Raw genomic sequence first — 21,909 nt, forward strand, 5'->3', positions numbered from 1 at the left:
CAAGTAGCATACCTTCATAAATGAAAAACAAAATGATGTTAAGAATGTAAACAAAAAACTCACATTTGTCTTTAATCCAGGAATTTTATACAATGATATCCCTCTCTTCATTGCTTGTCTGTCAACTAGTGATCCCTCCGTTACCAACAAAGTCAAATCGTAAACATGCAGATACAACTAATGAAGGAATTATAAACTCATTAATTTAGAAAATTATAGAAATATATTCAGTATTGAACCTTTAATATAGTTATGAAATAATTTTTAGATAATTATATAACTGGAGGAAAAAGAGAATACAGTAGTTTTCCCCCCATTCCGTGGGGGGATACATTCCAAGACACCCTGCAGATAGCACCAAAGCTCACATACACTGTTTTTTCCTTATACATACCCATGATAGTTTCATTTATAAATTCAGCACAATAAGAGATTAACAATAACTAATAATAAAATAGAACACTTATAACATCATACTGTTATAAAAGTTATTTGAATGTGAATGGATTTTAACAACCTCAGAATCAATGTTCTCTCTGTAGACACTCACAGAAAAATTTTTTTCTGTGTCTACAGAAATTTGTGTGTGTGCAAAATTTGCCTGCTTTTGAAAAGAAGGCATGCACCCATACGAGTCGCAATACTAATCATTTAAGTAAAAAAAGTTAAAAGATTTTACTTCACTCTTTACCTTCTGGGTGTCAATGGGACAGCCAGGTCACCCCAACTCCCCACAGTGTTCCTACACATGGCAGTAGCCTCCCCAGTAAACAGTTGGAAATCACAATTCACAAGTCTTGGGCAGGACTTGATCTGGGGCAAACATGATATCGACTGTACTAGATAAGATTCTAAGTGTGTGTGTGTGTGTGTGTGTATATTATTCTTCCCATTAGCAAAATCCCCAGCAACCTTTGCATCACGACAATAAATACAAACAACACCAATTGTAGCATCATACATAAATATTTCACACAGCTGAATGTTTATCAACTCATGAGCTTTTGGCGTAGCAGTTTTCACTATTTCATCCAGCCATTCACTTTTAAAGCAGCTAGCAGTTCGTTTTCGCTTCACACCTTTTGCTTCCTTTGAATTTGACATGGTTATCAGTTTTTTGCAATTGTTATTTGAAGAATATTTTTTATTGTTTTTATAAATTTACAAATGTACACTATTCACTGAATAACTTGGCAAGGCAAAAGCTGAACCAACACTAAACATTGCTGAGGGCAACACAAGAGCCAAAAGATTTAATTAACTTGGTTGTATCTCAATGCATATACAGGAATGTTATTTAGTCTACTATCTTAAAATTCCTTTTAAAAATTAGAATTTTGAAATGCTACAATGTTTTTAATTGTACTCTAATTTGAGTTTTTAAAAGTATTTAATTATTTTTTTTTAAATTATGAAACAATTGTTTTAATTCGTCATGATCTTGAACTAATTTGATCAGCCAATCACGTTTGGGAATTTTCCATGAGTCAGGCCTGAGATGTAAACTGAGATGCTTTCAATAAATGACAGCAAATAACTCACCTGATGATGAGTGGAGGAATGGAATATCTAAGAATAATTTCGTCTTTTTCTATTTCCATAGTAAATTTAGTTCATGGATGTAGATTACTTATGTTAAATAAAATGGGAGGTAATATTTCTTCATTTCAGGATTAGATCACATGCTGCATATATAGCAAACTCAAAATGATGGGGCTGAGAGTATGAATGAGAACAGGATGTCTTTTAAATGTTTTACATAGAAGTTTAAGGTTTAAAGGAAGCTGAGATTTGTATAAGAAGGCTGGTTCAATACTTGAAAAAGAGGAATAATTAACCTCCCAAACAGCCTGGACGTCTATAGATGTCCAGCTAAATCTGGACATGATTCAGCCCACCTGTTGAAAGGACATGGATAAGAAGTGCAATTTGACCGCCATGTCCATTAGAAGCTGTGATAAACCCTCAAGCTGAAGAGAACGGTTAATCGGATTATCTCACGTTCGTAGTTGCCTCAGTTGCCATATAACAAGAAACGCACTTCCTTATTCTATATAACTGGATCTTAGTTATATAGGATAGACTAAAAATAGAGAAATTATTTATATTTTTGTTTTCTCTTTTTATTTACAATCCAATTTTAATGTCTGGACAAAATAAAGATCCTTGCATAATTTCTTCACTTAAATATAGTCTTACCTTGGAGAACTAATTTTATTATTAATTTTTTTGTGCTAATTTTTTTCTAATCGCTTACTCTACAAAACATTTAATTTGTTCTCAAAGAAATTAATTCACGATAATTATTTGAAATATTATTTTAAAAAAAAATAGAACTGGCTGCCGACGTTCCAGATTATATTATTTTTATTGTTATTCTAAATCATTGAAATCGAATAATACTTCACAGATTTCCTTTAGGACACGCTTGAGTAACTTTGCTTTATAGAGAATAACATGAAATTCTTTAATCATATCACTAATTTGTTTTCTTTAGAGGTGTCACGAATAATAATACTAGACTGTTCTTTGTACTTTCACTTTCTTGGTTTCCTTGTATAATTGGTCATTACCAAATGAAATTAACAGCTATGATTTGAATTTATATGTATATATTTTCTGTGTAAGTCAGATATTATACTCCAATTTTTAAAGTAAGCAATACATTTGCTTATATTTTATCATTCAAAATATGTATATCAACTGTGAAATTTCATTTCCATATTTTTACAATCGAATTGAACTTTATTTCGCATTTGATAGTCTAACCCCCCCTGTTCATCACTATCACACACCCGAAAACTGTTATGAAACGTAGGTACAGTTTTTATTTAATTTATTTCTCTCTAGTAATTGCTCCACATAACTTTCATTTTTCAATACAGAAACCATGTGGTGATTATTATAAATTAGCAAATCATAAATCAGAAAATATACATATTTCCTGATTATTATAAATCAGAAATGTGATATTCAGTTATAGGCGAAATTAATATTTAAAATCACTGTCATCCTTCAATCAGAATAAAGAAAGATGGAAAAACCAAACAAGTAATTTCTGCCTGTAAAATATTCAGATATTGCTCGAGGCTCTTCAGTGTGCTGCATGTTCCATTGTTCTGCTTCTCCGTGGGAGTTGGTTAGTATTCCACACTTTTCAAGAATTTTAAATTCTGAACAGTATGAAATAAGAAATGTTTCTTTTCAGAACTATAAATATTGATGGAGGGATGTGTGAATGTACTGTTTACTTTTCATCTTGAGGCCAAATTTTTAAGTTCTTTTTATAACACAGAATTATATTTTCTAAGGAATAAAATATAAGAGGAACTGGAATATTCTTTCCAGTTCCCATTGAACTGGAAAGAGTATTCCAGGAAAATTATTTCAGCAAAAAAATAAATAAATAAATAAAATATATAAATAACAACATGAAAATTTTCACCTTGCCAACACTCAACAGTGATGTGATATGGGAACCAAATTTCTTGTTTCAGAGATGTTTATATATATATATATATATATATATATATATATATATAAGTTTTGTAATAAAAATGTCACTCTTATAATTATATCACATGTTATAATGGCAAAAATAGTAAGAAAAAACTCATTTGCACTTTCTCTTCAAAACACAAAGAAAGAACATCATAAATTGAGCCAATGGTAAAGAATATGCTACATATTTTTCTTCTGTTATCTGATTTTTTTTTTCTTTTAGTACAAAGAAGAAATCACTGCATATAACATGGAGTCTGCAGGAGGGAAAAAATCTGGAAATTGGTTACATTATAATGAATAGAGAAATCACGTCAGAAAAAATTATTCACATAACATTCTAATATCAGCAGACATAACATTTTCTTCTAAGTTAGATATCTAAAGTAACTAAACCTTTGCTACTATTTTACACTAAAATGAATGGGTATGTTCCCCAAGTGATTTACGTTTGTAACAGTTGTTTAGATAACAATTTATCAAATATTCTCTGAAATATCTGCAAATTGAAAAGGTCTATACCCCCCCCCCCCCAAAAAAAAAACAACAGCAAAAGATTATGAAATGCATATGCACCTTTTCTTTTAAAATAATTCAAATCCTCTTTTTCAAGATAATAATATGAAATAATTTATAATTTTTCGATAATAAACATGAAAGTGATCATTATAAATTAAGAAATTATTGGCATAAACAATGTATCAGAATAAAAGAAATATCAGTATTTCTGTTAGGATATCTGTAATCAACAATCGAAAAGGAAACAACATTCTTGATTTATTCTGCACTACAGCTTGAGGAACTTTAGTGTTCTCTCTTTCCTTTCTCAATAGCACTGAGAGTAATAAGCCTTTAGCTTTTCTTCCAGCTAAGAGAATCTTATCAAGTATTTCTAAGAAGTAGATTATTTCAGAAATAGCAACCAGCAGCAGAAGTAGTAATATTTAAATTTTTTTAAAATAAAAACAAACAAAAATAATACTACTGAACTTTCTTTTGTGTAGTATGCATAAACAGTTTTATATATTGAAAATATAGCATAGTATTTCTAAATCTTAAAATAATTTCGGCAGACCGCTGAACAGCTGATTTCAGATGCAAAGAAAGAGTACAGAATTAGAAGCTTCGAATACACAATATTATTGCTTTATTTCTTTGGTCAAAACGGTAAACTGAAATAAGAGATTTTGAATGCTGTCTGAAAGCTTTCAAACCAGTAGAAATTTAAAGTTGTTATGTAAGTAAGTTCCAGGACAGGAGAGGAGGGGAGTTGCAGTAAAAAAAAAATCTCAAAAATGAGCATAAATTTTGAATCATTCCATACAGGATATCTTTCCTATTATATTTTCAAAATATCTACAGTGGTTAAGCACTGGATATTATAGTAATGCGCATCCTACAAAAAAAAAAATCTGTAGCAACAAGTCTGATAAAATATCATTAGGTATAAATTTTTGATACTAAAAAATGCACAATATCAGAAACCGAGTAATGCAGTTTATAATCATTTGTTGCTCATAAAAAAAAATAAAAATCATTCCTAAAATTGAAATGTGGTATTCAATATCCACTTAATTTTGAATATTGAAATATGACTATCCACATAAAGGTATTTTGCAAAGAAAGAAAGCAAAATGTCATATTTATTTCACTAAATGTTATTTAAATATATAAATATTTAACAAAATATTTTAAATGCAAACAAACATTTGAAAATCACGAAAAAGAATCTATATTGTCAGTAAATGAAGAAAATTTACTATTACTATATATTCATTGCAAAAAATCTGTCGTCATTTCAGGATTGATTATTTATTTTCACAGATGTGAAACTTTTATTTTTGGAAAGAGACAAATTGTGCAGAAAAAAAACAAAAAACGATGAAATCTCCTAGTACAGCAAAGCAAATTCCAAGTAACACAGTACATGTAAAGACAAGTGACTCAAAAGTCATAAATATATAACAGAGATTGATGGAAACTGAATTCTGATGGGAGGAATTTTGAAAATTTTTGCATAACAGTGATGACGATATTAAGCAACTGTGCAAAGATGCAAAGCACATCTCCTAGATGTGCTTTGCATTATGGGAGATAATACTGAGACAGGAGTGATGATAGCTTAATCCACCTTTGCAATGAGTTGCCTCAGTATTGAAGTGTCTTAAGGTGCAAACTTTGTTTGCTAACACTTGGATAAAGGATTAAACTAAATTTATTATAGTCTAACTAAGTGGAAAATAAACTTTTAACCATCTTACTTCCTGATATATTATATCAGGAAGTGAGAGGTGGAGAATACTTATCAGAAGGTTGTCAATTTGTCATGTGACAATCTACCAAATGCCTTTGCAAAATATAAAATATATTATATATATGCATTTATTTTAGGCATCATTTGCTAACTGCTGTTCATACTGCAGTTTTGCTACTGTCACCTTCCTTGCTTATTCTTCATACTTCTCATATAATTGATTATCTCCACTCATCCATCTCAACAACGTCTGTCTTCCAGACTGCACACTTTATCTCTTCGGTGATCCAATTTACACCTACCTTATTTAATCTTCTGCCCTTTGGAATACACTCAGTCATTGCCTCTGTCAGAAACTTTCCAAGTAGCAATTATTAACTCTTTTTCTGCTTCTATAATGTAGATTGTTTTTCACAGTTCCTGTCTTCTCCAAAGTTTTTAATTTCTTCCAAACTTGTTTTAAATGCTTCATTTATAGGATCTAAATCAAATCTGATACTGTCCTTTATTTTCTACTTAACCCTTAATTTCAATTTAACTTCAGCTCTCAGATCCGCAAGTTAAAACTGGTTTGAACACAGTCTTGTATACTGATAGTGTTACGACTAATTTCTCTTATTCCAAATGAATTTATTCAATTGATTTCCCACCATACTAGCTTTGTTGATTCTGTTGTCTATTTCCATATTTAATTTACCATCTTCACTAAAAACTGTGCCTAAGTAGCTGAAATGTTTTACTTGTTCTATAAGTTCTCCATTTACAAAAAAATAAATAAAATAAATAAGCTAACACCTTTTATTCCCTTATAGGGAGTATGCAGGGCCTTTATACCCTATCTAGCTTTTGGAGACTGAGTGGGCAGTTCAATCTCCACCGGTAGCCAATCAGAGATAGCTGGTCCATCTATCACTAATCATAGCAGTCACCATAGTGAAACAATCGCTGTCAGCAATTGTTTCATTTAGGAATTTTTTGAAATAATTACTCCATACCTCAAGGATAGTTTTCATGTCACCTTTATCATCTCTAATTCTTTTCACAGTACTATTTCTTCACTAATATATGTTCACTAATGCTTGTACATAAGGGATAGGAATGCACGTTATTTCTTCTGTATTTGAAGAGGAAGACGTTAAAACTACTCAGAGCTCTTTTAATGAAGGAATTCTTGAATCCATTAGAAAGGAAGAAGTAACGCATAGCAAAAGTTTTAAAACCACTGAATATCTTTGTTGCCTTTCGACCGTTCAGAAAAATCTCCACCTTTCTCGCTTCTCTTAAGGACAAGCTTCCACATCTTAATTATCGTGTCTACCAGATTCCTTGCTCCTGTGGATTATCTTATTTCGGACAAACAGGAAGATCTGCCTCTATTCAGCTAGAAGAACACCAGTCTTATATTCATTACCTTAAACCTGAACAGTTGGGACTTGCAGAACATGCCATCACCACTAGACATAGTTAATTGGAAAAAGACCAGTCCTTCACAAAAGCCAGTTCCTCATAGAACAGCTTTATAAAGAAACATGTGAAACTTTACTCCACTCTCCTAACTTAAACAGATCCGATGGCTTACGTGTATCCACGTAAGTCATCGGATCTGTGTACTTTACTATCTCCCTTTATGGGAGATAGTAAAGTACTATTTCCCTTTATGGGAGATAGTACTTTATAAATCAGCTAATCTTTCCCAACTTTTTATTGTATATATATAATATTTTTTTTTTGTGTGTGTGTTAGGAAATTTTATTGCCCTTTTTAGCTACTTAGGTAGCGCTTTTTTGGAATTGTCAGTTATTGTTCATTTGGCTTAAAATGTACTAAAGATGCTTGTGACACACAGGCGAAAATTATACTATTAAATAATTTTTTACTTTAGTTTTTCTGTTATTAATTTTGCATTTATGTCTGCTCATGGTATTCCCTTATTAATAACAGAAAAACTCAAAGAACCTCTCATGTGGAGTGGCTGTTTCCACAAAGATCATATTGTTATTGTATGTAAATAAGTAATTACAAGTACATGTTTCCACAAAAGGTCTCATGAGAAAAATGAAAAGAATAAAGATTATAATATTTAACACCCAGAAGTACTATTATTGTGGTCTGCTTAGATCTCTTATATTATCACCATCATAAACCTGTATGTAGTGAAATATTTCTAGCATATCCCTTGTCATACATGCAGCTCATGATACCATGCCTTAAACATTTCCTGAATGTGGCTGTCCACAGATACCACTCTCAGGCAAGGCATTCCAATCATTCATAAATCACCATGCAAAAAACTTGCTTCTCACTCCCCTCTTCACACCTTTCTATAGCTTTCACAGGCAGATCTCTTGTTCTTCCCTGATCTCCCATCAGTTTATGAAAAACTTCAACATTAATCCAATAGCAACCCCTTACCAATTTGTAACTTCTCTATCATATCACCCCTCCTCCTCCTATCCACTACAACCTTTTTCATCAACATTCCAGAGACTATTCAATTCAATTGCCTCTGGACTCTACATTTCTTCGTCCTTTTTTGAAAACCTAGTGACCAAATCTATGCATAGTAGTTCATGTGACCTAATCAGAGCCATTTACAATAGAACCTGAATCTCCATACTTCAAGTTGGTGTCCTCTGCATCATTACCAGAATTCGTGGTGTTGTCTTCGCAATTCTGACAATTTGAGAATTTTATCTACCATCACCAACCCAAAGATCTCCCAACCAAAAGTAAATTCTGCATCCCATCTGTTTTCAAAATTTTATAACCTTATAGTTTGCAACATGGAACTAGCATCCCCATGCTCATGCCCACCAAAGTCTGATCACATCTTCCTGAAAGGCCTCAACTTCTGTTCTACTCCTCATCCCAACATTGCATCATCTAGAAACGAGTGCATATCCGAACTGAAATCATCCCCAATATCATGGGGATGATTTCAATTCAGATATCAGGCTAAACAGCAATTGTCCTTAAACAGACCCCTGAAGCACACCACTAATGATTGGCTCTCCCATACACTATCAGACAGCCAATCTCCAACCAATACACTAGTCTAAAATCCAATCCCGTCTGCTGCAGTTTGAGTATCAATTTATTATGCAGTAAAGCTGTCACCTTATTGTAATAAGCGAGTATATTTAAACATGACTTCCCGTTAGCAAATCTGTGCAGTCCATCAAAGATAATACCATTGTTGTCAATCCTATTCTGGATCCTCATTCTCACCACTTTAACCACAACACCTGACATACAAACTGGCCTATAACTGGTTGCTTCAACTCTGTCACCTCCTTTATTAAGCAGTACAATCTTGCCTTTCTTACAATTCTTTACCACTTGATAAGACAGAAATTAAACAAATGTCAAAGCAGATGTCATTCCATGCTATAGCCACAAGCTGTCTCTCTTGAGCTTCTCATGATCATTAGCTTTATAGTTCCACATATACTCTTTCCTCACAATATAGTCTTTGATTTTATCTTCAGAGCATGTTATTATAAATGGGTCTATCAATCCTCATGTGACCTCTAACATACTACCTGAGTTAGTTATCCCTCAAAAACTGAAGAAACTAATTTACTTAATTTCTGGTTGCTATCTTGTTATCTCAATCTATACACTGCTGTAATTAAAATCCATAATGATCACCCTTTTCCCTTTTGCTTATACGTTTCCTGGTCATTACCCTACACATTACCAGGTCGATCAATATCCAATGAAGCATTTCATTCTATTCACCTCTATTTCATACCATACTTCCTCTAAACCACCATTTCCTCCTTTCATCTCTACCTTGTATGCAGATTTTTCTATTTTTTTTTTCCTGTTTCTATTATATTTTTCTATCAATAGTATTCCACCTCCCTTTTTACTCTATCTTCATGAAATCTAAAGTTTAGAGTACAAGATTACTTGGCTATCAAAGAAGACATTAAGTTGTTATTTCTCAAATAAGGCTTTGATATGCCCAAATCTGGTTTACTTTGTTCAAGTCCCAGGGTTTCTTGAGGATGAGAAAGCAGCAGAGAGGATTCGAAGGCAAGTGGCTTGAGTAATCTTCCTTTATGATAGATTGAGAGTGTGTGGATTATAGAAGGGGGGTGTGAGGACTAATTTTTTTGCTTGGAGAGTTGCAAATAAGTGGAGCAGGTTGCTAGAGTAAGTTGTACATGCTTTTGTCTGTTACTTAGTTCAAGGAGAGGCATGACAGTGTGTGGATAGATGGGGTCTCCAGCAATGAGTCTTCACACTTTGGGAAGGTGTCCATATAACAATAATATACCATGCCCATCTCTCTTCCTGTCAGGATGTCATCCTCATCCAACCATGTCTCATTTGTTCTAAAAGTTTCTGGGTGAATGAACTCAATCAATGCAACCTTTTCATTTCCCTTGTTTCTGATACTTCTAACATTCACTCCTGGATCTATAACAAGTTTCAACTGATAACTATTATTAGATGTGACTTCTCTACACTTCCCTCAAAGCCATTTCTTTTCCTGAGAACCTTTATCTGAGAACCTTTCTCAAATCCAGCTGTTTCCCCTAGATCCCAGGTCATCCGCTTTTTTTTTTTTTGTCTACATATGCATTCACATCCTCTTGGAGCATGAACCTTACTCATGCTATGTTCCCCTGTCTACTTTGAGTCTCCCAGTTTCCTTCTTTGTCCTGCAGACTTGTTCTTTCATTCTCTACACTCATGCTACACTTCAGTTTCTCCTTCCCTACCAAAAAGCATTCGAATGCAGTTGATCACAGCTCAATTCTTCCTTCAAACTCATTCCACACATTAACAAACTGCACTCCTTTCTCTTCACACAATTCAACTAACATATCATTCACAATCTTTGCTCCCTGCCTCATCTATTATATCACACTATTATCTTTTATCCTTCTCAACAACCTCCTGATATCCAATCATACAGTCTCCTTGTTACCAGTCAAGTCTTTTGTCCTTACCACCACTACCAACTCCTTTGTTCACTTACTCCTCATATCAACACCTCAATCATGATATTTATTTTACCTTCAGGAAAATAAAATTGAGTGCATCTTCTTGTTCACCTCACCTCTAAGGTGTCTTTTGTTATCCGTTTTTTCATACCAACAATATATGTCCATATGTGGAACTATTCACTCGGGCTATTTTATCACCAGTCACACACTTGTTCACCATCAACGTCACTTTGTGTTTCTTTACTGCCACCTTTAAAATTAATTTGTTTTTTTAACATAATTATTTCCTGCTCTATCATCAACTATACAGTATGATGCCAGTTATGACATAACAAGTATTACATGTGACATATGGTGGCCAATTCAACCATTTTCAGTTATCGTTGATAAATTTACTTAATATTGAGTAGTTTTGTTTGCCTTGCGTATTTTAATGTGTCTGTTTGTGTGTTTTTGGTGTGTTATAACTTATAATTTGATAAAATACGTTGCAAATAATTATGGCTCCGGTTAGAAAATGGCAGCCAGTAATGATGGATCGCCATCTTTATCAAAGAATGGTAGTATAAAAGAAACGAGTCAGTGTACTAGCTGCGAAATGTATGCTTTGCAGAGTGCGGTCGGAGTGTGGTTATATGATGATAAAGGAGTGAAAGTGTGTAGAAAATGTAGGGAGAATGAGGAAATGAGAAATCAGTGCCATGGCATGTACAACTGCAAGGACTAGAAGTTGATAGTGCATGGGAGGTAGTTAAGAAATGATTGAATGAAGCAATCGCTGACTGTATACCTAGAGTTCGAATAATAAATCAAGTAGGGGTTAAATGGATGAATAACACCAGTAAGCTTGAGCTGCAAAAAAAGAAACAACTATGGAGGGAATTTAAGGAGAAAGGTGACCAGCAGGCACATGAACGGTATAAGGCGCAGGCCAGAAGGGTGACGAGTGTGGTAAGAAAAGCAAAAAAGGATTACAAAAGAACATTGGCCATGCAGGCTAAAGAGAATCCTAAACAGTTTTTTTAGATATGTAGCAAGTAAAAGGAAAAATGTTCATGGCAGAATGATTTTAAAGAATGCCGATGGTAGGGAGGTAACTGAATCAGTTGATATAATTGAGTTACTGAGTGAGCACTTTGCAAGTATATATCATCCAGGTGGTGACATTGCAGAAACGAATAAACCAGTAGATTATATGGGAATTGTGGTGAATGAAGTGGAGGTGAGTAGTCTGTTGCATAACCTCAATGTCAATACATCTGTGGGATTGGATGGTATACCAGCTCGTGTTGTACGAGAAGCAGCTAAAGAATTGTCAGTACCCTTGACCATTTTGTTTAATTTGAGTCTCGGGTCTGGGTTAGTCCCGAGGGGGTGGAAAGAGGGGAAAATAGTTTCACTGCATAAAGGTGGTTCCAAGACTGCTGTTGTAAATTACCGACCGATTAGCATATCAGGAATCATTGTCAAGGTCTTAGAGAAATTAGTCAAGAAAAGAATACAGGATTGGATAGATGAAAATGGGATATTGTATGGGGGACAACATGGTTTTGTGAAGGGTAGATCATGCCTCAGTAACTTGTCACGTTTTATAATACGGTGACGGTTGAACTGGATAGGGGTAATGGGTTTACAGTGATACTACTGGACCTTGCCAAGGCCTTTGATAGGATACCACATGGAACCCTAATCAGTAAACTGGAGCAGATGGGGATAGATATAGGGTCGGTGAGATGGATAGGAGGGTGGTTGAAGGAGAGATACCAGAGAGTGGTTTATTCAGGAGTGGAATCTAAAAGACGTCTTTTGTCTAGTGGAGTGCCACAGGGCTCTGTTCTTGGAGCAGTGCTTTTCAATTTGTTCATCAATGATATAGGAAAGGATTTGAGAGAAAGTGTTCACTTGTTTGCTGATGATGCAAAGATGAGTAGAGCAATTGTGAGTGCACAGGATGTCAAAATTTTACAGGATGATTTGGATAGTTTGGAGGACTGGGCTAGGAAAAATGGATGTCAATTTAATGTGGCTAAGTGTAAGGTTATGCACTTTGGGGTGAAAAGAATAGCAGTATATTGCATTGGTGAAACCGTACTTCAGGAGATTGATGACGCCAGGGATTTGGGAGTGTTGGTGGATAGTGAATTGAAGTTTAGGGGGCACATTGCAAAAGTGACTAAAACAGCTCACCAAATCACTTGGCTTCTGAAAAATACTTTAACATGCAGAGACAAACAAGTTGTTGTTCCTCTGTATCGAGCCTTGATAAGACCCCATCTAGACTCCTGTGCTCAGTTATGGGCACCAAGGTTTCTTCGTGATGGGGAAGAAGTGGAGAGGGTCCAGAGACGAGTGACCAAAATGATAGCAGGTCTGTGGAATGAACCTTATGAGAATAGGTTGAAGATTTGTGGGTTGCAGAAATTGGACGATAGGCGAAGGAGGGGTGATATGATTGAGACATTCAAATTACTGAAGGGTTTTTATAAGATTAATCCATAGGATATTTTTGAAAATATGACCGGTGGTGGGAGGACTAGGGGCCATGCATGGAAGCTGGGCAAGAGCATGGTTGACAAGGGTGTTAGAGCTAGGTTTTTTACTTGGAGAGTGGTGAATGAGTGGAATAAGCTTCCAGAGTCTGTTGTGGGTGCTACGACCGTGAATGAGTTCAAGGCAAGGTATGATAGATACTGTGTGAATGTCGAATAGTTGTTCTTGACATGATGTTAGGGCCTCCCTCGATGAGTATGTCGACTCCTTGGAGTTGCCCGGAACAACAACAACAACAATAATAATAATAATAATAATAATAATTTGCTAAGTGATTGAATAGTACATTGCAACAATACTGTTTGAAAATTAAATAATTAATCAGAAAAATCATTAAAGATTTACCTCAATGAGATCATTATCATCTTTACATAAGCTTATAGCATCATCTTTTAAAGTGCAACCAACAGTATCAATAGTAATAGTTTCCAACTGTCTCAAATCTACTCTGTTCTGTATCTATTTTGAAAGTAAATCAAATAATTAGTAACTGATATGCACAGTTGTCATTAGGAATATCTAAAATTATATTTTATGAAAAAATACATTTCGAATATCTTAACAGAAATTATGTAAGTGAATATTATTAAAGATTCATAACATGGAATGACCGACACTCGTTTAATGATCAAATTTATAGCAAGCCTGAATGTCAAGTGAATTTCTCTTCCCAAACAAATGATCTGAATCCCATTGTATAGACACCTATAAATTTCTTCATGTTAGATTGGTGTTTCTCAACTTGGGTCCGCTGGCAGACTTAAAAAGTAATATACCGTAGTTGCCTGCATATAAGCCCCTAAATATTATAATGAATTTACAGTATTTCAAATATAAAGTAGCAAGTAGGTCTACTTTTAACAAATACCAAATCTAACTAGGAAAGAGAACCCACCTTTTAATCTTCTTCACCAAAACCCAGAAATTCATCTCCAGAGCTAAATAAAGAGACACTTGAAACCTCTTCTAAATCAGAATCAGAGTCCTCATACAATAAATTGTCCTCTGAACCATCCAGTGCATTACTAATGCACTACTTCTTATATGATTTAACCATTGTCAGTTTTCACAGCATCCTATGAAGCTTTGACCAACTCACAAACTTGTGAAATGCTAGGCTTCTTCCTTCTACCTGATGACATAACCTCAAAATCTGAAGACTGCATCCAGCAGTCTTCTTCATGTAGTGTTCTACTTCTCCTTCATAAATCTCTTAAATGGTTTATTAATACAGACATCTAAAGATTGAAGCTGACTTTTTGACCTCCTGGATTTACAGCCAACTGAGTTTTCAATTCCTTGAGTTTATTTTTAACATCTTCTGTTCTGTGAGAACAAAACTGATCTCATTCTAGCAGGGCAGGCTTCTTCAACAGTCTGCCAGAGCACCTAGACCAAATGTTATCTATCCATAACTGGAATACTAGAATGTATTCCAGTAACCGGAATACCTAACTAATGTAACTGGAATGCTCTCACAAACCGCAAGGAAGCAAGAAAGAAATTACGTAACTCGGAACAGAGAAAATTTCCAGAAATGAAACCAAATACAGTATATATTTTAATTATCCAAACAAAACAAATGAAAATTAAATTAGTAAAAATTATTGAAATAAAATGGATACTTGGGGAAAAAAAAAAAAAAAAGCGGCAGAATATTCATAGAATTCTGCCGCTACAATAATTTGTAGTGCCAGAATGACTAGTAATAAAAGAGGGGTGAAGTGAACAACAGTATGGTTTTATTTCTTCCATCTTCCCTTGCTGTTCTGTCAGATTTGAAGTGAACATGTGTTATCCACATTTCAACCAATTGCTTGTTTATTGATTTTTATTATTGAAGATTTTCCTCCTTCAACCAAGGCTCAGTATATCTTCAGAAGTGCTAAGTGATACTTGGACAAAAGTGTGTCATGAGTTAACCCCAGTATTTTTCAGAAACATTTTTTTTTAATAATGGGAAAGTGGCTTGGAACTAGGACTTTAAAAAGGAAAGCAGGTGATGCTAACCCTAATTGTGATATATTTAGAATTCTGTTTACTTGGTGTGGAGATGAAAGTAAATAGAAACCACAATGTGTTTTGAAGTGTTGTCAAATGAGTGCGTGAAACTCCGACGACAGTTAGAAACTAAACATTGTGATGTGAAAAATAAGCCAAATGAATTTTTTCAGTGACGCTTAGGGACATTAAATCATGGGAAAGGTATAGTTTCGGCCATGGGTTCGATGAATAGCAAGGCACTGGAAGCATCTTATCTCTTAAGCTTGCTTAAGAGATAAGATGCTTCCAGTGCATAGCGAAAACAGGGAAACCTCATTCTGTCGGGGAAAATTTACTACTTCCACTCTATAAAAGATATGGTAAAAACTATGTTTGGCAACAAGTTACTAAAAGATGTTGAGTTGATTACTCTTTCAAATGACACTATCGGTCGCAGAATTAATGATATGGCAGATGACGTAGAATCTCAGTTAATCGAAAGAATTAAGAAGAGCCCTTATGTGTTACAAATAGACGATACTGATGTTACAAATGATGTGCAGTTAATATGATATGCAAGATATGTGCATGATAACAACATTCATGACAATTTTTCTGTTTTGTAAAACTTTGCCAACCCGAACAACTCTAAAAGAAATATTTCACGCTCTCAATAATTACATAATACACAAAGGGATTCAAAGGGAAAAAATGTATCAGCTTCTGTTTGGATGGAGCTCGCACCTTTATGGGCAGGCATAGTGGTGTTGTTTTTAAGGTCAAGGAAGTAGCTCCTGATATAAATTGGGTACATTGTTTCATACATAGGAATACATTAGCCACCAGAATTTAAAACCTACACAACGCTGTAAAGCTAGTTCATTTTTATCAAGGCTTGACTGTTAAATAAAAGGTTATTTTCAGTACTGTACTCTGCAATGAAATGGGCAGTGAATATATCCAACTTTTGCTTCATTCTGAAATTTGCTGGCTTTCCACGGGCAAAGTACTAACAAGGCATGAAGTTCTAACATTTGTAAATGAACATGATTTGATTTTGCATCACTCCTTGTTGGTGAAGCATGGTTATCAATACTATCCTATCTTTAAAATTTTTTTTTGAAATTAAATCATCTAAATCTCCCCCTTCAAGTTGAAATTCTTCAACTGTTCTTGATGCATATGACAAAATAAAAGGCATTCGAGAAAAAACTGGTATTGTGGATAAGTTATGTAAAAAACAGACAATTTGCACCTTTATCAACATTTGAATCCTTTTTAGTGGAAAATGGTATTTTTTGTTGATTCTGAGTTTCTGGAAAGGGTTTGTGACCACTTCAAAACTCCAAAACAGAATTTTGAAACATTTTAGAAATTTCTGTCGGTTTCACGATCCATTTCAGGCTTAGTCAAGAAAAAGTCCTTTCGTTTTATCGAATCTGAGTTTTTAAGTGACACTGGGCTGAACATGCAAGTCTGTGATGTATGATTTATGTTTGTTTGGCTCGATTCTGGATCTCGCCTTCAGTGAGAAGTGAATTTCCCGATTTATCTGAAGAAGCATCGAAAATTGTCATGCAGTTTTCTGCAACCTATCATTATGAGAAGGATTTTCATCGCTCCTTCGAAAAAAAAATATAGAAATCATCTTAGCATGTGTGTATGCCAATCCTCGACTGAAGTTGATCAATATTGAGCCAGATATCCAGCAACTCTGTAAAGGCCGAGAAGCTCAACAATCTCAATAACAGTAAGTAACATAATTATATCATATTTGTTTAATAAAAATTAAAAAACTTTGTTGAATGATGATACACTTTTAATAGCCAATTTGATTATATTTCCATATAATCAATGTTATTTTCTACCACTAAATAATTAAGATAACAGCAATTAGATTTTTATTGGTCAGAATTTGATACAACTAGAAACTGACTAGTTAAAACAAACGACCTTAGATTAGGAATGAACACATAGCTGAAAAATACCGAATTCATAGGAACCGTTACACAAAATACATGGAGCGTGGATGCTATTACTTCGTAAGTCATTGTTCAGCAAGTCGTCATCATCCAATACCTGCCATGTACCCTCAAGGGGTGTACAGGATATGATAGTACTACATGAAAAATTTACATCATTACTAACTTCCCATTTACAATTTCCCTCCAAATCAGTCTGTTACTTGTCAAGACTCCAACATTATCAGATCTTATATTTCTATCTTCTAAGGCACTTTGTACCATATCAATCCACCTATATCTTGGCCTTCCTCTGGGTCTTTTCCCTGCCAACCTGGTAGAGAACACTTGTTTTGCTAAACTTTCCTAGTCCATTCTGTTTAAGTGACCATACCACCTCAGATTAGCTCTGCTAACGCATTCCTGGATGCTGACAATGTAAAGTTCTTTCCTAATATCCTCATTTTTAATATGATATTGCCTTTGATGCCATCTGTTTATGTCTCTAATCTTTCTCAGAACTGTCATATCTGCAGTCTCTAGTCTTTGGTCAAGTGTTTTACTTCTGACTCAACTCTCAGATCCATAAGTTAAAACTGGTTTGAACACTGTCTTGTATACAGCTAATTTAGTGTTCTGCTTAATTTCTCTCTGATTCCATATGTATGTATTCAATTGACTTCCTCCCATACCAGCTTTGTTAATTCTATTGTCTATTTCCAGATTTAATTTACCATCTTCACTAAAAATCGTGTCTAAGTAGGTGAAATATTTTACTTGTTCCACAGGTTTTACTTGTTCGCAACACAGTTGACATTTTCAACAATTTTACCTATTTTCAATGTCTTTTTATTGCTGACTTTCATACCATATCTATTACAACAGTTATTCAATTCAGTCAGGGATTCTTGCAAACTTGTAGCAGATTTATTTAGAAGTATAACATAAAATAAAGAGCTGACATTAACATCTCCAATTCTGATATCATGTTTAATACCATAATGTGATCCATATAGATAAGAATAACAGAGTGGATAATGAACATGCTTGTATCACACCAGATTTAACATTAAACCATCTTCCTGTACTTCCTTCAATTCTAACTGTTGACTTACAACTCAAATAAAGACTAAGTATTGCTTGATATAATGCCCCATTGACACCATATAACTGTAGAATATTGAATAGCTTCTCTCTTGGCACCTTGTCATATGCCTTTTCCAGAATGACAAAACTTAAATACAGATCTTTGTTATATTCCCATGCTTTATCAACTATTTGTCGTAAAGCAAAGATCTGATCCTGAAAGCCTCTATTTGGCCTGAATCCTCTATTTGGTTTGTTCTTCACCAAGCTTTTCTTTCACAATTCTTCTCAACCGTTTCTTAAGTATACTTGCATAGATCTTGCCAGAAACACTCAGTAGGGAAATACCTCCGTAATTCTCACATTCAGTTTTATTTCCTTTTTTATATATGGGTACTATTAGAGCTCTACTCCAATCATCAGGAATTCATCCCTCTGTCCAGGCCTTCTGAACTATGCAATGAAGCCACTGTAAGACTTTTATACCACCATACTTCAGCATTTCTGGTCGAATATCATCTACTCCAAATATCTTGCCACTTTCTTGATATTTATTTTCTATGTTCTTGCCAAAGTCCTCCCATTACTTTTCTTTAGCTAGTTTTACAGTGTTTAGCTTTCTTACATTTGTCTCTGTATTCTCTAAGAACACACAAGCTGACTTATTTGCCAGGAACTTTTGATATGCTTTCTTCTTTTCCTCTACAACCTCTAACTTCCTGTGGAGTTCTGATTTTACTATCCTTGCAGACAACCTCACCACATGCCTCTCTGGCTGAATCAATCAGGGTTTTCTTCAAGGCTTGCCACTGAATCTCCAAGGTTTCATTCCTGTTGTCAACGTTTTTCATTTTTTTTTTTCACCAATCTTGGTGTAATTTAGCCTACAGTTCACATCTGAGAACTGCTCAACTTTTATTCACTTTAAAACTTTCTTACATGTTATTCTTTTCAATATGAATTTCAATTTTATCCTGCTCAAGAGTAAATAGTGATCACTTCCAATTTCAAATCCTCTGTACGCTCTGGTGTCCTGCACCAGGGAGAAAACACCACTATCAAATAGTCAATGAGACTTTATCTTGTCTCTTCTCTCCATGTGAATTTGTGCACATTTTTATGTTGGAACATGGTGTTAGTAATAACCAATCCATGTTCTGAGCAATGGCAAATCCAACAGGTATTTGCCATCATTATTAGCTTTTCTCATTTCTCCAAATTTTCCCAAAATATTTTTGTATGTCTGACGATCATTTCCTACTCTGCTATTTAGATCTCCAACAAGGACCAACTTTTCCTTTTTCATTGTGTCAGTTGTTTTCTCTAAAGCCTGAAAAAAATTCCTCCACTTCTACCTTAGTAGAACCTTCAGTGGGAACATAGGCACAAATAAGTCTCATTGTCCAGTTCCCCCATTCTGATGTTTGCCCACACTCTACTTGAGACTGCCTGCCATTCAACAAGATTAGCCTCGTATTTAATGTTGAATACTATGGCTACTCCTTTTCCTTGATTGTCCTTGCCTGAATATAGCATTTTGTATTTATTTATTGCTCAGAAAGATCTCACCAGTTTTTGTCTTTTTTGTTTCAGTCACCTCTGGTTATATCGATCTGGTACTCATATAATTCCTCAGCTAGCTCCATTTCTTTGCCATTCAGGCCTCTTATGTTGATAGTACCGATCTTTAACTCTGGTGATGTTGAGTTGTGGTGTGCTTTCAGATTTGTTCCAGTAGATGACTTTTCGCTGTTCATCTTGGTTCCCTGGCCAAAAGAATGGGGGCTTTGTTTAATCGGGCAACGCCCCAGCCAACATGAAATTCTATCATGTTGTACCATCATTCTATATCTTGGTTTGAGCCAATAAGAATACAATTTGGTCGGCTAAATCCCAAATTGCTAGCCTATCCTCATTCGTTCAGTATCCAGATAGATAACAGGGTGAACCATGAGAAGGTGAGGATTAGACATTAGGTCAGAAGCCCTGGTCAGTTCTCCGCATTCCTTTAAAGGCTATGTGGAGGTCTCCTCTCAATTATACAGCTTTGATTCTTAAGCACCCCTGTTCAGCAGGTGCGTCCTATAATTAACTGCAAAATTAAACTGATATGTGGAGAGACGTTATGAGTGATTTCCAGATATCATGAAGGATCATCCCTTGGTTTCTGTTTAGGGTGCCTTGTGAGTGGATTACTACTGTGGCTTCTTTAATGTTGCAGGAGACATAGTCGTCTTCTATGTATGGCATATTACTTTAATCCCATTCAATGTTATGGTTAGTGTTGGAAAAATGGAATGCTAGACCAGAGCTGTCCTCTCTGTTGTTGATGTCTCCAATGTTCTCTTTTTGTCCATTTCTAGACTTGAAGTTTGTCTGATGTAATTCAGGCAACAAGAACAAGAAATGTAAACTCTAGGGCAGGGGTCGGCAACCTGCGGCTCGCGAGCCACATGCGGCTCTTTGGATGTGAAGCTGCGGCTCTTTAGTTCCATACGCAAATATTATTTATTTTATCAAAAAAAAAAAAATTAAAAATGGTTCTGAATCGATTGACGAGGATTAGGCACCGATTCTATCTCTCAGCCAATTGTACTCGCTTTTCACCGCACCCCTCCCCCGTGACACGCATCGTCACTGTCGTCAGTCCGTCAGAAGCTTATATGTTTGGCAATTTTCATTGATTTCGGCATAGCTGGACATAACACCTTTACTCGTAAACTAAGTATCTAATATTTGCCAAAATTAAAAAAAAAACTAAAATGTGCAGACTGCGCCGTGATAAACACGTTCTGACAAGTCCGTTCGTGCCAGTCGGCGATCACCGCACACGGGAGGCGACCACAGATGCGACGAAACTATGTACTTATAGTCAATCAGTACGTGAGAGAGTGAGACAAACAGTGTTTCGTGTCTAAATTATTTATTTTAATAATTAAATTATTAGAGAATTATTTATTTTATTTAGGTAGGTATTTTTAATTGGGAAATTTCGTTGTAAAATGTTTTTTGATAAATTATATTTCATTATGCCCAGCTTCTCGTACCCGCTAAAACAGTACAAGATAGAATAGCTAAAGTGTCTTCAAATGTAACATATTTGCAGGTGGAAGATATTCAACCTTCTTCTGCCTTATCACTTGCTATAGATGAGTCTTGCGACATAAAAGACACGGCACAAGTTGCCCTTTTTGTCAGGTATATGTCTTCCCAAGGTCCAAAAGAAGAACTTCTAGGATTGCTACCGCTCTCGGGACAAACTAGAGGGGAAGATATAGCGAATGCCATGCAAAAATGCCTTGAAGACAATAAGATCTTGTGGCTCTTTAAAAACTTTTTAAAATTTTGTGGCTCTTTAAAAACTTTGAAATTTTGTAAATTGTAATTTTTGACTCTTCCGACTCAAAAGGTTGCCGACCCCGGCTCTAGGGTATTTATTGAAAGCATTCTGGTCTTAGGTAAGCATAACATATTAAACTTAATAAATAAAGCATGTTTCCATATGTATTCAAAACATGCTTTTAGATTTATTATGTTATAAATGGCACAGTTTTTCCCAAATGTTGGTAATTGCCACAGTTTTTTTTATATTTACAGTGGTCCATAGAATTGT

General features: G+C 34.8%; 1 protein-coding gene across 5 annotated transcripts in view; it reads right to left on the bottom strand.

Moving 5' to 3' along the window:
• LOC150104496 (exosome complex exonuclease RRP44-like) overlaps nucleotides 1–21,909 on the bottom strand; it is a 136,742-nt gene that overhangs the window by 78,313 nt on the left and 36,520 nt on the right. For all 5 annotated transcript variants that reach the window (XM_090395672.1, XM_090395670.1, XM_090395667.1 and 2 more), the window contains 2 exons: nucleotides 13,612–13,725; nucleotides 64–177 (listed from right to left, as the gene is read on the bottom strand). In XM_090395672.1, the coding sequence (XP_090251798.1) occupies nucleotides 64–177; nucleotides 13,612–13,725 (228 nt within the window). The remainder of the gene's footprint in view (nucleotides 1–63; nucleotides 178–13,611; nucleotides 13,726–21,909) is intronic.

This window comes from Typopeltis vanoorti, chromosome 7, assembly GCF_054136105.1.
Source record: "Typopeltis vanoorti isolate ZY-2024b chromosome 7, IOZ_Tvanoo_1.0, whole genome shotgun sequence".
NCBI classification, from domain to species: Eukaryota; Metazoa; Arthropoda; class Arachnida; order Uropygi; family Thelyphonidae; genus Typopeltis; species Typopeltis vanoorti.